The sequence below is a fragment of the Cebus imitator genome, unplaced genomic scaffold (assembly GCF_001604975.1).
Source record: "Cebus imitator isolate Cc_AM_T3 unplaced genomic scaffold, Cebus_imitator-1.0 Scaffold136, whole genome shotgun sequence".
Taxonomy (NCBI): domain Eukaryota; kingdom Metazoa; phylum Chordata; class Mammalia; order Primates; family Cebidae; genus Cebus; species Cebus imitator.
In genome coordinates, this window is record NW_016107451.1 from 1,307,781 (window position 1) to 1,325,579 (window position 17,799).

The 17,799-nt window shown below is 46.1% G+C and overlaps 1 protein-coding gene across 1 annotated transcript in view; it reads left to right on the plus strand.

Moving 5' to 3' along the window:
- The window catches only part of SMYD4 (SET and MYND domain containing 4), a 29,027-nt gene that overhangs the window by 8,905 nt on the left and 2,323 nt on the right, over positions 1-17,799 (plus strand). Inside the window, exons 2-7 of the mRNA XM_017541649.2 lie at positions 1,408-2,566; positions 13,916-14,098; positions 14,526-14,689; positions 16,273-16,420; positions 17,262-17,378; positions 17,579-17,702. Coding sequence (XP_017397138.1) covers positions 1,474-2,566; positions 13,916-14,098; positions 14,526-14,689; positions 16,273-16,420; positions 17,262-17,378; positions 17,579-17,702 — 1,829 coding nt within the window. The 5' untranslated portion in view covers positions 1,408-1,473. The remainder of the gene's footprint in view (positions 1-1,407; positions 2,567-13,915; positions 14,099-14,525; positions 14,690-16,272; positions 16,421-17,261; positions 17,379-17,578; positions 17,703-17,799) is intronic.

The following is a 17,799-nucleotide window of genomic DNA, read 5'->3' on the forward strand; positions in this document are numbered from 1 at the left end:
CCTCCTGAGTAGCTGGGATTACAGACACGTGCCACCATGCCCAGCTAATTTTTTGTAGTTTTAGTAGAGACGGGGTTTCACCGTGTTGACCAGGATGGTCTCGATCTCTTGACCTAGTGATCCACCCGCCTCGGCCTCCCAAAGTGCTGGGATTACAGGCTTGAGCCACCGCACCCGGCCTAGCTCTAGATCCTAAGCAAGAAAGTCCTAGACTACCGGGTCCAGTGATTAGGAAGAAGAACTTGTGAAACATTTAACCCTTTACAACTTTTCTGTATTGATTGTTTCTGTTTTCCTTTTTTTTAAGACAGGGTCTCTGTCACCCAGGCTGGAGTGCAGTGACTTGATCACAGCTGACTGTAACCTCGAACTCCTGGGCTCAAGCAATCTTCCTGCCTTAGCCTCCTGAGTAGCTAGGACTATAGGGGAATGCCACCAGGCCTGGCTAATTTCATAATTTTTTGTAGAGCCCAGGAGCTTGCCTGTGTTGCCCAGGCTGGTCTCGAACTCCTGGACTCAAGTGATCCTCCCCGCTCGGTCTCGCATAATGCTGGGATTACAGGTGTGAGCCCACCATGCCCAGATGTTTTCCCTCTTGTAATAACGATTACCATTTATTAAGCACATACTATATTCCAGGTATTCCTTTTGCCACGTTAGATATATTATTTCATTTTGTCCTTAAAACAACCCTGTAAGATATTATTACCACTGTTCCTTTTTTTTTTTTTTTGAGACTGAATCTCGCTCTGTCACCAGGCACCAGGCTGGAGTGCAGTGGTGCGATCTCGGCTCACTGCAACCTCGCCTCCCAAGTTCAAGCAATTCTCCTGCCTCAGCCTCCCGAGTAGCTGGGACTACAGGCGCACGCCACCACGCTCAGCCAATTTTTATATTTTAGTAAAGACAGGGTTTTACTATGTTGGCCAGGATGGTCTCAATCTCTTGACCTTGTGATCCACCTGCCTTGGCTTCCCAAAGTGCTGGGATTACAGGTGCGAGCCACCTCGCCCGGCCATCACTGTTCTTTAGATAAAATTAAGACACTGAGAAATTAAGTCGATTGCACAAGATCATGTGGCTAGTAAGAGGCACAGTGTATCTGAGTGCAGGTCTGCTTGGCCTCAAAGCCTGCCTCTTAGTCATTATACTATAATTCTTCTATGCAAAAGTTTTTTTTCCCCTTAAAAGTAGAAATATTTAATAAGAACATTAAGCATAACAGTATCTTCAACAAGTATTGCTAATCACTCAAAAGATCACACAGAAATATATTTAAAAGCACATAGTTGTACCTGTTCCATTTTTAATAATCCTTAACTTTCCTGTAGGTTTTTGGAAACATTTTTAGTAAACATTGAAGAATAGGGACAAAGGGTCATTCTGGGATTTTCTTTCTGTTTTCAGACGTGCCTTAAAGACATTATTAGAGCACAGACGCATGGGTATCCAGAAAGATTGCAACCCAAGATAATGTTACGTAAAGCAGAATGTCTGGTGGCCCTGGGGAGACTACAGGAGGCGCGCCAGACCATCAGTGATCTTGAAAGGAACTTCCCTGCCAGCCCAACCCTAGCAGATTTCCCCTCTCAGAGTGTGCAGAGAAACCTCCATCATCTGAAAATGAAAGTACAAGAAAAGGAGAATCTCCCAGAAACCTTCCCGGCAGCTCTGGCCAAAACCCTTGAGGGTGTGGACCTAGGAGAAGAGAATAAACAACTTTCCAACGCCTCATCATCTGTCGGCTTATGCATGGATCCTTTAAAAGGTCGCTGTCTCGTCGCCACAAGAGAGATTCTCCCAGGAGAGCCTCTGGTGAAGGAGGGTGCTTTTGTGAGTGTTCTTAACCCAGGAGAACTGCCACCACTGCATCACAGCCTAGACAGCAAATGGGACACCAGAGTTACCAATGGGGACCTCTACTGTCACCGATGTTTGAAGCACACTTTGGCCACAGTTCCCTGTGATGGATGCAGCTATGCCAAGTATTGCAGCCAAGAGTGTTTGCAGCAGGCCTGGGAGCTCTACCATAGGATAGAATGTCCTCTAGGTGGGCTGCTTCTCACACTGGGTGTGTTTTGCCACATTGCCCTGAGGTTGACTCTTTTGGTGGGATTTGAGGATGTTAGCAAAATCAGGAAGCTTTGTGATGAGGTTAGTAATAAGGACATCTATTTACCTGAAAGCAACAGTCGGGTTAAGACACTTAATTCTGGCCTAGGGGAGATTGAGAAAAATGGCAAAATCGTTGAGACCCCAATTCCTGGATGCGATGTTAATGGGAAGTATGAAAGTAATTATCAGGCTGTCTTCAACCTTTTGCCCCATACTGAAAACCATAGCCCAGAGCACAAATTCCTCTGCGCGCTCTGTGTTTCTGCACTGTGCAGGCAGCTAGAAGCAGCCAGTTTCCAGGCTGTCGCAACAGGTGCAGACTCCTCCCGGCTGAAAGCAGCAGCGGCGCCTGAGTTGTGTCCAGACGTGACTGTTTGGGGTGTGGCGATGCTCCGACACATGCTCCAGCTACAGTGTAACGCCCAGGCGATAACCACCATACAGCACACAGGTAAGAGGGAAACCGACCTGCCTGCTGACACTGTTAGTCTTGATGGAGCAGGTGTTTGAGAAGAAAGAATTGCAAAGGAAAATAGTAGGATTCAAACAAATCAGTGAGCTAATGGGGTCACTAAGCTGCCTTGTTTATTATGACATTAAGAAGCTATATGACCAGCCGGGTGCAGTGGCTTATGCCTATAATCCCAGCACTTTGGGAGGCTGAGGCGGGTGGATCATGAGGTCCAGAGATCGAGACCATCCTGGCCAACATGGTAAAACCCTGTCTCTTCTAAAAATAACAAAAAAAAAAAAAAAATTAGCTGATCATGGTGGTGCAATGTGCCTATAGTCCAAGCTACTCGGGAGGCTGAGGCAGGAGAATCGCTTGAACCTGGGAGGCAGAGGTTACAGTGCGCCTAGATAGCACCACTGCACTCCAGCTTGGCGACAGCTGAGGGGTTTTTCGACCCCGTCTCAAAAAAAATAATTTGATACCATTCTGCCTTGGTTTTCTCATCTGCAAAATGAGTAGTTTTATCCCAGCTAACTTTATAGAGTTGTGTAAAGCTGTGTTTGTAAAAATTATTGTAAAAGTCCATATTACTGAAAAAAAATTTTTTAATTTATTTTTTTGAGAAAGAGTCTTTCTCTGTCTCCCAGGCTGGAGTGCAGTGGTGCAGTTCAGCTCACTGTAACCTCCACCTCTCAGGTTCAAATGATTCTCGTGCCTCAGCCTCCCGAGTAGCTGGGATTACAGGCATGTGCCACCACGCCTGGATAATTTTGTATTTTTAGTAGAGATGGGGTTTCTCCATGTCGGTCAGGCTGATCTCGAATTCCCAACCTCAGGTGATCTGCCCGCCCAGGCCTCCCAAAGTGCTGGGATTACAGGCGTGAGCCACTGTGCCCAGCTTTTTCCCCCCCGCCCTTTTTATTTTATTTTATTTTATTTATTTATTTATTTTTTGAGATGAAGTGTTGCTCTGTTACCCAGGCTGAAGTGTGGTAGTGTGATCTTGGCCCACTGCAACCTCCATCTCCTGGGTTCAAGCGATTCTCCTGCCTCAGCCTCCCGAGTAGCTGGGATTGCAAGCATGCACCACCACGTCCAGCTAATTTTTGTGCTTTTAGTAAAGATGGGATTTCACAATGTCTACCAGGCTGGTCCCGAACTCCTGACCTCGTGATCTGCCCGCCTCAGCCTCCCAAAGTGCCGAGACTGCAGGCATGAGCTGCTGCACCCAGGGAGGTATCAGACTCAACTCACTGAGCTACTCTCTGTCTTCTCTTTCCAATTGACACACATTTCTCATTCTTCTAAATTTCCAAGAGAGGAATCCAGCCCAGCACAGCCTTCCACCCCACATTGCACCATAAGCTGCCTGCCTACATACTGCCTGTGCTTTGATCCAGGGGCCACCTCTAAACAGACCCTCCGGCTTAGCCCCGCTTTCCTGAGCTGGAGTCTATAGATAATGTGACTTAAGATAGACGGGAAGGTTGGGTGTGCCAGAATCTTGATCCAGTGTGACATCTCCAGTGTGACTACTGACAGCAGATACAACTATTATTAGAAAAGTGGCATTTGCAGCATTTCTTTGTATGAGCTTCATTTTAACAGAAAATGTTTTTTGACTCAGTCTGTTCATTATACTTTTCCTAATTTTTTCGGTTAACTCTCTTGAGAGGGAAGAAACTAGGTGCTAGCTAAACTGAGTTTTTATAGACAGATTAATATTAAATGTGACTTAACTCTACATGTTTAGCTCATTTGATCTTCTCACATTAGGTAATCTAGAATTTGTCAGCCTATTTTTGTGTGTATTTTTATGTTTAATTTTACTTCGGCAGGCAAGTTATATGGTATATAGTTATCTTGCTAGAGATGTTTTGGCCAAGATGCTCTTCCCCATCCTGAAGCACATGGAACATCCAAAAATAGAACTGGCCTCGTCCCCTGATACTACTAAATCATGTTTCAAGCCAGTCTGTGTTCTTCTCTGGCCCTCCTGTTTCTTTGAGCCATTGCTACCTCCTAAAATACAGCTGTTGAGTGTTTTTCCGGAATTATGTTTTCCTTTGGGCACATTCACTTGCATTTTTTAATATACTTATTTTGTTTTCCTGAACATAATATATGGGGCTTCCAGATAAAAGGGCAGAAAGTTACCAACTCTTAATTCCATGTCTTGCCTTTAAAATCCTTAATAGGGCCTGGTGCAGTGACTCACATCTATAATCCAAGCACTTTGGTAGGCCGAGGCAGGTGGATCACGAGGTTAGGAGTTCAAGACCAGCCTGACCAACATGGCAAAACCCGGCCTCTACTAAAAATACAAAAATTAGCTGGGCGTGATGACGTACACCTATAGTCCCATCTGCTTGGGAGGCTGAGACAGGAGAATCAGCAGAGGTTGCAGTGAGCCTAAATCACGCCATTGCACTCCAGCCTGGGCAACACAGCGAGATTCCATCTTAAAAAAAAAAAAAAAAAAAAAAAAAAAAAAAAAAAAGCCAGACACTATGGCTCACAACTGTAATCCCAGTACCTTTGGAGTTGAGAAGGGAGGATCGCTTGAAGCTACGAGTTTGAGATTAATCTGGGCAACAGAATGAGACCCCCATCTCTATAAAACGTAAAATAAGCCAGTCACGGTGTTATGCATCTGTAGTCCCAGCTACTCAGGAGGTTGACCAGAGAGGGTGGCTTGAGCGGGAGGTCAGCTGCAGTGAGCTATGATCATGCCACCGGACCCCAGCCTGGGTATCAGAGCAAGATGCCCTCTTGGGATTTAAAAAAAAAAAAAAAGCCAGGCACGGGGGCTCACTCCTGTAATCCCACCACTTTGGAAGGCCAAGGTGAGAGAATTGCGTGAGTCTAGGAGTTCGAGACCAGCTTAGGCAATATAGTGAGACCCAGTTTGTTAAAAAAAAAATTGCCTAAATTGTCCCAGAAGGAGGAAAACACTTCAAAAAACCAGCAACTGTAGAAGAGTCAAGTTAGCAAAATATTTCCCTAAAAATGAGGCAGACCTATTTGTTTCCATGTGAATTCTTTAAAACTTTTTTTTCTTTTTTTGGGAGATGGAGTCTCGCTCTGTAATTCAGGCTGGAGTGCAGTGGTGCAATCTTGGCTCACTGCAACCTCCGCCTCCCAGGTCCCAGTTCAAGCCATTCTGCCTCAGCCTCCCGAGTAGCTGGGATTACAGGCATGTGCTACCACGCCCAGCTAATTTTTGTATTTTTAGTAGAGATGAGGTTTCACCATGTTGGCCAGGCTGGTCTTGAACTCCTGACCTCGTGATCCACCTGCCTCGGCCTCCCAAAGTGCTGGAGGATTACAGGCATGAGCCACCACACCCAGCCTGAATTCTTTAAAACTTTTAGGGAACATATTTAACCATAATTCAAAAAAAAAAAAAGAAACAACCATCTCTGAAGAACAGATCAAAGCCAAGCACAGCGACTCATGCCTATAATCCCAGCACTTTGGAAGGCTGAGGTGGGAGAATCGCTTGAGCCCAGGAGTTGGAGACCAGTCTGGGCAACACAGTAAGAGCCCATCTCTACAAAAATTAGCTGGGCATGGTGGCACACACCTGTGGTCTCAGCAACTCAGGAAGCTCAGGTGGGAAGATTGGTAGAGCCAGAAGCAAGGCTGCAGTGAGCTACGATGGCGCAGTGCACTCTATCCTGGGTGGCAGAGTGAGACCCTGTCTCAAAAGCCTGGGCCCGGCGGCTCACACCTGTCATCCCAGCACTTTAGGAGGCCAAGGCAGGCGGATCACCTGAGGTCAGGAGTTTGAGACTAGCCTGGCCAACATGGTGAAACCCATCTCTAAAAATATAACAATTAGCTGCATGTGGTGGCAGGTGCCTGTAATCTCAACTTCTAGGGAGGCTGAGGCATGAGAATCGGTTGAACCTGGAAGGTGGAAGTTGCAGTGAGCCGAGATCGTACCACTGCACTCCAGCCTGGGCAACAGAGCAAGACGCTCAAAAAAAAAAAAAATCAAAGGCTGAAGCAGGAGGAATGCTTGAGCCCTGGAGTTCAAGACCCCACCATAGGGAGCAACAGCAAACGAAAGAACAGCTCATTTGTACACTGTGTAAACTGTTCCAGGGGTGGGGAAACCTAGAACTCTTTCCCACTCACTTTAGAAAGCCAATAATAAAAACTAGAGTCCAGTCTCACTTTTGAATATAGATATAGAAACCCCGTATAAATCACTGCCATATCACATCCAGCAGTTTATTAAAGGACCAAGTAGAGTTTCTCCCAGAAATGCAAAGGCACTTTAATTTGGAGGGATGTAAACGAAGGCCTAGATAACCACAGAGGCACGCCATATTCTTAACGGGAAGACTGGAAACTTGAGGTTTCCCTGCATTAACCTAATCAATCTAATACCATTTCAAATGGAATCACAATTGAGTTTTCGTGGAACTTGACAACGTTCTAAAGTTCAACTTGAATAAATGGGTGAGAATAGCTTTTTTTTTTTTTTTTTTTTTTTAAGAGAAGTGAAAGGTCTTGGCACTGTCAGATTTCATACCAGCATTAAAGCTACAAACTTAAAAACAACTTGAAACGGATGACAGCCCCCGAAAAGGATTAGAGTCTTTTTTCAAATCATTAAAAACTTAACTGTTTCAGAATTAAACCATCAGTTATCTAGATAAAGTTAAGTGAACGTTTATATACTCTTAGGGCAGGAGAGGCTTCTTAAAATACTATATAATATCAAATTTAGGTAATTAAAAGAGAGCCAGATTTAGCTACCTAGGTACCAAATATCAAGAACACCATAACCGATTAAGGAGATAAAGAATATAGATGAGGCTGGACCCAGTGGCTCACACCTGTAATCCCAGCACTTTGGGAGGCCCAGGAGGTCGGATCACCCGAGGTCGGGAGTTTGAGACCAGCCTGACCAACAGAGAGAAACCCCATCTCTACTAAAAATACAAAATTAGCCAGGCATGGTGGCGGGCGCCTGTAATCCCAGCTGCTCGGAGGCTGAGGCAGGAGAATAGCTTGAGCCTGGGAGACAGAAGTTGCAGTGAGCTGAGATTGCACCACTGCACTCCAGCCTGGGCAACAAGAGCAAAACTCCATCTCAGAAAAGAAAAGAAAAAAAGAAAATAAAGGATGTAGGTGAAAGAGGGCCTTGCAGAAATTGAAAACATTGCACTTTGGGAGGCCGAGGTGGGTGGATCACCCAAAGTCAGGAGTTTGAGACCAGCCCAGCCAACATAGTGAAACCCCATCTACTAAAAATACAAAACTTAGTCAGGCGTGGTGGCATGTGCCTGTAATCCCAGCTGCTTGGGAGGCCGAGGCAGGAAAATCACCTGAACTGGGAGGCAAAGGTTACAGTGAGCTGAGATCATGCCACTGCACTCCGTCCCGGGCAACAAGAGTGAAAAACTGCATCTCAAAAAAAAAAAAAACCCAAGAATTGAAAACATTGGACTGAGAGGCAGAAGACCTAATTTCCTGAACCTCTGTGTATATCAGTATCGTCATGGACATGACAAGACTGGATAAACCTCAGAGCCTCTGGGGAGGACTGCAAACATGACCCCAGTTTCCCCTATCCCTGTAAGTTGACTCTTCGAAGCTTGACATTGCTGCTTCTCTTGTCAAGAAGCGGAGTTTTTCCCCCTCCTTGGAGTCTGGGCTGGCTCTGGAACTTGCTTTGGCCAGTAGACAGAATTGATGTTATGTAACTTTTGAGTCCAAGCCTTAATTGCCTCCACAGTCACCTTCTTGGAATGATAGCGTGGCCGTGTGAACAAGCCTGGGCTGGCTTCCTGGAGGAGAAAAGACCAGTGCCGGAGGAATGCAGTCACGTGAGTAAGCCCCAGGCAAAGCCAGCAGCAAAAAACATTCCCCGGAGCTGAGCCAAAACTGCCGGCGTACAGAATTGTGAACAAATGAAATTACTGTTGTTTTAACAACCCTCCCTCCCCCAAGGAAAACTCAAAAATTAAGATGTCAATGGACAAAATGACGGAACATCTCTAGCAACGACACAGCTCTTAAAATCAGCTTTTAAAAATACGCATAGCGGCCAGGTTCAGTGGCTGTGGCTCACACCTGTAACCCCAGCACTTTGGAAGGCCAAGGCTGGAGGATTACTTGAGCCCAGGAGTTAGAGACCAGCCTAGGCAACACAGTTAAACTCTGTGGCTACAAAAATACAAAAATTAGTTGGGCGTGGCAGTGCGCACTTGTGGTCCCAGCTACTTGGGAGTCTGAGGTGGGAGCATGGCTTGGGACCAGGAGGTAGAGGCTGCAGTGAGCTGAGATCACCTCCATTGCACTCCAGCCTGGGCAACAGAGTGAGACCCTGCCTGAAAAATAAGATAAAAACATGCATCGTGATGAAAATCTAAAACTGGGTTGTGTAAATTTCCCCGAAAAAGCATTGAATTGTACATTTAAAACAAGTGAATTTTATGGTAGATGGATTATATTTTAATACAGCTGTTAAAAGTACACATGAGACTAGGCGCTATGGCTCACGCCTGTAATCCCCGAACTTTGGGAGGTCATGGTGGGCAGATCACAAGGTCAGGAGTTCAAGAGCAGCCTGGCCAACATAGTGAAACCCCGTCTCTACTAAAAGTACAAAAATGAGCCGGGTGTGGTGGCACATGCCTGTAGTCCCAGCTACTCAGGAGGCTGAGGCAGGAGAATCACTTGAACCCAGGAGGCAGAGGTTCCAGCGAGCCAAGACGACACCATTGCACTCCAGCCTGGGTGACAGATTTTGTCTCAAAAAAAAAAAGTACACGAGCAAGCCTGCATCCAAGTAGATAGTGATAAATAAAAACAGCCACCCTGTGACCTTTCTCTGTAATTAAGACACCATTGTTGGCCTGTCACAGCAGCAGAGTTGCTTTGTTGATTTTGTTTTTGTTTTTTGAGACGGGGTCTCTCTCTGTTGCCCAGGCTGGAGTGCAGTGGTGTGATCTCAGCCCACTGAAGCCTGGACCTCCAGAGTTGAAGTGATCCTCCCTCCTCAGCCACCCAAGTAGCTGGGCTCAGGTGTGCACCACCACACCGGGCTAACTTTTCTATTTTTTGTAGAGATGGGGTTTTGCCAAATTGCCCAGGCTGGTCTCAAACCCTTGAGCTCAAGTGATCCTCCTGCCTCAGCCTCCCAAGGTGCTGGGATTACAGGGGTGAACCACCGCACCCCGCCTGTATTTTTAATTCCAAAATGCATTTTAGGTTAGGATTTAAAGACAAAATGTTATATCTGCCTGATGGATTATAAGCGACTATCATTTTCTCTGTAAGGTTCAGTTTTTAAATTTTTTTCTGACTACCACATATTCCTTTTGTAAGTTCAATGAGTTGTTTGTTTGTTTGTCTGCTTTTAGAGACAGGGTCTTGCTCTGTCGCTCAGGCTGGAGTGTAGTGGGGTGATCATAGCTCAGCGTAACTTTGAACTCCTGGGCTCAAGCGGTCCTCCTGTGTCTGACTCCCAAAGTGCTGGGATTACAGACATGAGCCACTACATCCAGCAGCAATTCATTTTTTTAATAATAAAGATAATTATGCCCTAAGTGCATGCAAAAAAGAAAAAAAAATACAGATAATTCAAGTGATAAGAGTATTTTTCTATGAACATTTTTAAGGCATTTGATTCATATTTCAAAATTGCCCTCCAGGAAAGTTCCACTGTTAGGCGCCCACCAGCAGTGTTCACTCTCATTTTTGAATTTCATCTAATTTTGTTTCAGTCTGCTCATATTTCTAATCTTGTTATATCCCTTTTTATTATTTCTTTGGGGTTCCAATACCTCCCAATTTAGTGTTCTCATTGAATTTCATTAGCAGCTGTTTCATTAGTAGCACAGACGAAGGATTAAAGTGTTAACTAGGATAGACTTTGACAAAATCCTATAAAAAATGTATGCTATTATCTTTGCATAGATCCTATTTAATCAAAGTTCCCCAGAAACCTCTCACTGGGGCTCATCTCAAGGGACAGAACTGGCCACGGATGATTTTCTAGACCTTGACCCGTGTGGTCCTCTCAGTAGGAACGCACATTCGTGATGTGTCCGGGTTCGGGTCATGACAAGGTTGTATGAGGTTCTGTGTCCTGTCCCTGCACATCAATTCACTGCCCTTTGCTTTCACTCTTCAACAACAAAGGAATCTGCCTTTAGTTTGAGTCCTTGATTGGACACACAGCCTCAGACTTCTCATGGTGCAAAATATACAGCTGAGTATGTCTATTCTGGAAGCATCGTGAATGAGTCTTTTCTTCGTTACTTGAATCCCAGTTTAAATGCACTAGGGATATTAGCAAGGTTCCCTTCTGGTATAGAACCACTCCCTCTTTATTTTAATACAAAATGTCACAGATTAAATTTGGTTGATGAAGTACGTACATATTCTCACTTTCTATTACCTCTATGAATAGATGATTAATGCAAAATATTGAGTAATTTTTAAAAATCAATACTGAATTTTTTAGAAATAATTAGAGAGATACTCAGCTCTGACATAAATGCCCACACAGTTCCTGAGCCTACTTCTGTCAGAGGCTAATCTATAAATAATTCACAGAGCTGACATTACTCACTCTATTGTGATCATCCTTCTCTGGAAGATTTTAGCAACAGTTCTGATATAGATTGCCAGTTATCAGTACTTGGTAATGCAAGTCCACTTTTAATTATGCAGAGGCTGATTATTCAGACTACAAGCTCTTCATGCCCTGAACGGCTCCTTCCTGCTGCCTGCCTTTGAGCATTTTCACTGCTCATTAGCACATATGCCAGAAGGTGGGCATTGGACAAGGTAGGAAGAAGAAACAAAAATCAGCAAAGCACTTCGGAGAAGCTCTGACGAAAGATTTTAATACAATTTGTAGAATTATTAACTAGAATTGAGTCATTTGGATTCCCTGTGAAATGTATTTACTTGTTCTCCTTAGCAACAGATAGTAGAATTGCCCACAGAGAGACATTATTCCTGTATTTAATGTTTTTCTTTTTAAAACATTTTCTTTTGGGGGGAGGAGGGAAAGAGTCTCACTGTGTCACCCACACTGGAGTGCAGTGGTGTGATCTTAGCACTGCAACCTTTGCCTCCCAGTTTTAAGCGATTCTCCAGCCTTAGCCACCTGAGTAGCTGAGATTACAGGTGCACACCACCATGCTCAGCTAAGTTTTTATATTTTGATTAGAGACGAGGTTTCACCATGTTGGCCAGGCTGGTCTCAAACTCTTGACCTCAAGTGATCCACCTGCCTCACCCTCCCAAAGTGCTAGGATTACAGGCATGAGCCACCGCACCTGGCCTATAAAACATTTTCACATAATGGTTCATATATTTTCTTCATTACATTTGTACCTAGACCTATTTATTTCTTTGATGAATTTGGTTGTTTGTTTGTTTTGTGAGACAGAGTTTTGCTCTGTCGCCTGGGCTGGAGTGCAGTGGTGTGATCTTGGGTTGCTGCAACCTCTGCCTCCCAGGTTGGAGCAATTCTCGTATCTCAGCCTCCCAAGTAGCTGGGACTGCAGGTGAATGCTACCATGCCCAGCTAAGTTTTGTATTTTTAGTACAGACAGGGTTTTGCCATTTTAGCCAGGCTCGTCTCAAGCTTCTGACCTCAGGTGATCTGCCTGCCTCAGCCTCCTAAAGTGCCGGATTATAGGCATGAGCCACGACACCCAGCCTGGTGAGTGGGTTTTTTTTTTTAAGATTCCTGGCATATATTCAGTGATATCATGATTATTTGATGGTTTTCTAGTTTTCCAGAAAACTTAATGCTTTCTTTTAAATACTGGTATCGTTTATCTTCCAACCCGTTTTCTTGGAAACACAATTTTCCTCAGGCTTAAACTGAAGCTACCGAACATAATTTAAGTGTTTCTGTATGCCCAGGGTTATCTTTGCTCTACATACTGCTAGGACAGGTGGCTTTGACAAAAACCAGCACAGGGAACACCTTTGGTTAAGTGAAATGTTACAGGTGTACTTTTAAAATGCTGCTTAGCCACCATGTTTTCTTTTCAGAAATGAACAAAATTTTAAAGTAAACTACTATGGGCCTGAAAAGAGCAAAAAAGAAAAAGACAGAAATGTTACAAATATAGTAAAACTTTTTTTTTCTTTTTTTTTTTTTTTAAATAGAGACAGGGTTTCACCATATTAGGCTGGTCTCCAATTCCTGACTTCAGGTGATCCACCTGCCTCAGCCTCCCAAAGTGCTGGGATTACAGGTGTGAGCCTACTGAGCCAGTAAAACTTTTTTTTAAATTTTATTTACTTATTTTTTCAAATGGCCTGCTCTGTCACCCAGGCTGGAGTGCAGTGGTGTGATCGTGGCTCACTGCAGCCTCGTACTTCCAGGCTTAGTGGATCCTGCCACCTCAGCCACCCGAGTAGCTGGGATTACAAGTGTGCACCACCACTGCTGGCTAACTTTAAAAAATTTTTTTAGGCCGGGCATGGTGGCTCGTGCCTGTAATCCCAGCACTTTGGGAGGCCAAGGCAGGTGGATCACAAGGTCAAGAGATTGAGACCATCCTGGTCAGCATGGTGAAACCTCATCTCTACTAAAAATACAAAAATTAACCAGGCGTTTGGCACGCGCCTGTAGTCCCAGCTGCTTGGGAGGCTGAGGTGGAAGAATCACTTGAAACCGGGAGATGGAGGTTGCAGTGAGCCGAGACTGCACCACTGTGCTCCAGCCTGGGTAACAGAGCAAGACCCTGTCTCAAAAAAAAAAAAAAAAAAAAAAATTGGAGAGACCAGATCTAGCTATGTTCTCCAGACTGGTCTTGAACTCCTGAGCTCAAGCAATCCTGCCTGAGCCTCGGAATGACAGGCATGAGCCTTGGTGCCTGGCCTGCTTCAAGGTATCAAGTTCAGGGTAGTAACTGGGTCACTTGTTCTATTAACCAATCAAAGACTCGATAAACAAAGCCCTTGACTAGAAAAGTCTTTGGGAAGAAGCCTCAACAGGTGCTGTGGTTTCTGTGTTCTTCCCTCGTGAACATTAAGAAACTATCTAGAACGCTCCCTACTGATCATTCCTTTTTTGTTACTTTTTTATAAGTTCTCATCGTTGACTGTTTCGTGGTGTGGAGACACCGCCGTTAGGTCCCAGGACTCCAGTGAACTTCGTGTGCACATCACTTGGCTTCCTGGGGACCGGAGCTTGCTGTGAGGCATGTTCCATCTGATTTCTGTTGGACCCTGCTGTGGAGCCATGACTCAGATGGGCTGCAGGCCTAGCTGCCCGGCTCATCGTGTGAGGAACAGACGGCAAGTCCAGGGCTCCTGTCCTGACACATCTTTCCTTTCCTCTTGCCCTTTCAGGATCTAAAGAGGGCATCGTTACTGGCAGCAGGCAGGTGCGCCTGGCCACGGGCATCTTCCCTGTCATCAGCCTGCTGAACCACTCCTGCAGCCCCAACACCAGCGTGTCCTTCATCAGCACCGTCGCCACCATCCGGGCGTCACAGCGGATTGGAAAGGGGCAGGAGATTGTCCACTGCTACGGTGAGCCATGCCTCTGCACTGCCGCCCTGCCCTTCTCCAACAGGAAAGGCACGGTGCACGCCAGTGAGCCAGCCGTCGGGCATGGGACTTCACCTGCAAGAGGCAGTGCATACTTAGGCCAAAAAAGACGGAAGGAGGGAAGGAAGGGCCTTCTTACTAGGGCCCTATTGTGGCTGAACTGTGTCTCTCTGTTTAATTGCTGTAAACTTCCTCTTCTGAAAATGGGCTGGGAACAACTTCTTGGCTTCTCTTCCTTCCTGCCTTAGCAACTTGGAAGCTTATTTTAGTATCTACATCCACAAATGTTTGAGTAAAGGTTATCTGTCAAATGATAAATAATTGTCCAGACCCTGTGCTAGGCTGAAGGTTTTTAAGAAGTGTTTGACTCTCTTGCTTTAAATCTTGGCTAAGGCTGATCTCTCTCCAGGGCCTCACAAGAGCCGGATGGGGGTGGCCGAAAGGCAGCAGAAGCTGAGGTCTCAGTATTTCTTTGACTGCACCTGTCCAGCTTGTCACACTGAGGTACACGAGATGGCTGCAAGGCCCAGGTGGGAGGCTTTCTGCTGCAACAGCTGCAGAGCACCCATGCAGGTAATTCTGTCTGCTCTACTTTTCCTGGAGGTCAGTTATCCAGCCCAAGGATGAGAAGTGTTGAGGAGGCAGCCAGCAGGGCCTTCTAAGTGCTGAGAGCAGTAACGCCATCTCCACTTAGCCAGTCATCCCCATGCACTGGTTACTCCTCCAAAGAAACCACAGAGAAAGCTTTCATTTAGTGATGGAGACTGTTCCAGTGCACTCTAGCCTGGGCAACAGAGTAAGACTCAGTCTCAAAAAAAAAAAAAAAAAAAAATTTAGCCAGCTGTGGTGGGTGCCTGTAATCCCAGCTACTAGGGAGGCTGAGGTGGGAGAATCACTGGAACCCGGGAGGCGGAGGTTGCAGTGAGCTGAGATTGCGCCACTGCACTCCAGCCTGGGCGACAGAGCGAAACTCCATCTCAAAAAAAAAAGAACATGTCACTAACAGCAGCCTGGGCAAAGGTGTTACTGTGTCTCATTGACATGAGAACTATGACTAGAGGAAAATTAGAGGTAGTTTTTCTCCAGCCATCTGGGCCAGAGGAATGAGGGAATGAGCCATGTGTGAGCCACAGGCCACACCTCAGCCGTAGGGCACTGGCTGTGGGACTGAGGGGAAAGGCATCCTCGTGAGAAACTGGGATGCTGTTGCCAGATGAGAAAACAGATACTGGCATTTGAAACACAGCAAACATCCACCTTGGAGGCTTCCCCTCTGCCAGGCAGTACAGTATTCTTCTTAGGGGAATCATGAGTGAAGTGCAGAGCTGGCTATGTTAGAAAGCTGAATGCGCAAACCCAAGGTCAAATGCAGGACAGTCACACCTAGCACCTTCTGTTACTTTCCTTTCTTTCTTTCCTTTCTTTCTTTCCTTTCTTTCTTTCTTTCTTTCTTTTTTTTTCTTTTCTTTCTTTCTTTCCTTCCTTTCCTTTTCCTTTCCTTTTTCCTTTTTCTTTTTCCTTTTTCCTTTCCTTTCTGATATGGAGTCTTGCTCTGTTGCCCAGGCTGGAGTGCAGTGGTGCAATCTCCACTTACTGCAGCCTTCGCCTCCCAGATTCAAGCAATTCTCCTGCCTCAGCCTTTCAAGTAGCTGAAATTACAGGTGCATGCTACCACACCCAGCTAATTTTTGCATTTTCAGTAAAGATGGGGTTTCTCCATGTTGGCCAGGCTGGTCTCAAACTCCTGGCCTCAGTGACCCACCCACCTTGGCCTCCCAGAGTGCTGGGATTACAGGCGTGAGCCATCACGCCCGGCCTTTCTATTGGTTTTCTTGTGACTTTTTCATAACCACTAGAAATGTTTGTCATCTCAAGTCCTAGCCCCAAAAAGACACGAGAGGGATATAGAAATGGAAAGAAACTGTGGACTAGACCAGTTCCGTTCCAAAAGTGAAATCTCAGGCGGCTCAGCGACTGCCTTCCTTAGAATTGCTGCTATCAAACCAAATTCAGTCAGACTTTGGTCACGATGTATTATTACAGGAGGCTTTTTCCCTCATGAGGCGAGAAACTATGGAGCGATCCTCTAATGTAAGCACAGGCAGTGCTGATAACCGACTCTGGCATTGGAATAAAGAGAAAACTCACTTCCACAGGGAGATGACGTGCTGAGCTGTGGCCGCAGGAGCTGTGGCCGCAGAGGCTGTGCAGAATCTGTCCGCAGGGACCACCTCGCCTCTCGCTTACAGGACCTTCAGCAGCAGGTTGGAATGGCCCAGAAGCTTCTCAGCGATGGTGAACTAGGTGAGGCTGGCTCCCTGCTTTGGTCCTCCAGCTCCTTCCCTTTTATTCATTCTGATCCATTTTGGACTCAAGGATACTCAGTACTGATTGAAGGACCAAATGTAATTATCCCCATGCCAGCCACAAGATGGCTATATAGGCCAGTGAGACCAAACCCTAACCAACTCTGTTACTGTGGTGCCCTTGAAAAGGGGCCAGATGACTTAGGCTGTTGTTTTCTTATGCATCAGATTGCTAAGTTAAGGCACCCGTGCCGAGCAACGGGTGAGCTCGGACATCCGTGAGCTTTGTGCAATTCCAGAAGTTCAGCGTCATTTATGTTAATTCCAGGGCTTAGTGACGTGACTGCCTAGAAGGGTGGGTCTGCCCTCATCAGAGCTCTTCTCTTCTAGAGAGCAGCGGGGCATGAGCCCAACTGATAAGAGTGTCTTGCTTTTTCCAGAAAGGCAGTTGCAGAGGTCCCCATTACCCTTGAAAACTCTACCTTAGAGCTTGACATTGTGGAGTGTACTGACCTTGCTCTATGAACGTTGACCTTCAGCTTAGATCTCAGGGTCAGGAGAAACCCTGGCCATACGTGGAGGGTAGAGGTGGTCGTGTTGGAAGGCTGATGCTGAAAATCCAGGGCAAATGTGGGGAGGTCTCCCCTGGTGCCTCTCTCCACTGACAGAAAAGAGAACAGCAGCTTTATTGGAACGGACATCGGGGGCTGGTCACAACCCAGGGAGGCCAAGGGGAATTTCCACATTCAACGCAGCTGATTGAGAATTTGAGACCTGGGTTCTCGTTTCTAGGGGTGGGCTTATGTGTATAATGAGGCATCTTTCCTCTGAATTGACAGAGCCAGCCATTCAGCAGCTGTTGGGGTGTCAGCGTGATGCCGAGAGCTTCCTGTCAGCAGAGCACACCGTGCTGGGAGAGATTGAGGATGGCCTGGCCCAGGCCTGTGCTGCCTTAGGTATGGCTCGGCCTCCATGTTCTGCCTCAGGAACACGTCTGCCCTGGGTGCCTCATCGTGGCCCAGCCTTGTCTACTTGGTTATCCCCCACTCTGCAAACTGAGGCTGTTGTCCTGTCATTCACCTTCCTCACCCCCGAAAATGTGCATCCACAGTTGGCTGTGGTTCTTTTCTGGAACAAGATCTTTCTTTTCTCACAGGGGACTGGCAGAAGTCAGCTACCCATCTGCAGAACAGCCTCCGAGTGGTTGAGGCTCGCCACGGGCCGTCCAGTGTTGAAATGGGCCATGAGCTCTTCAAGCTGGCCCAGATCTTTTTCAATGGGTGAGTCTTCCCCTTTCCCACTTCACAGGCAAATACTGTTCTTTTCCTAGGCTCTTCTGGGTATTCCTGTTTTTCTATGGTGTTTTTTTTTTTTTTT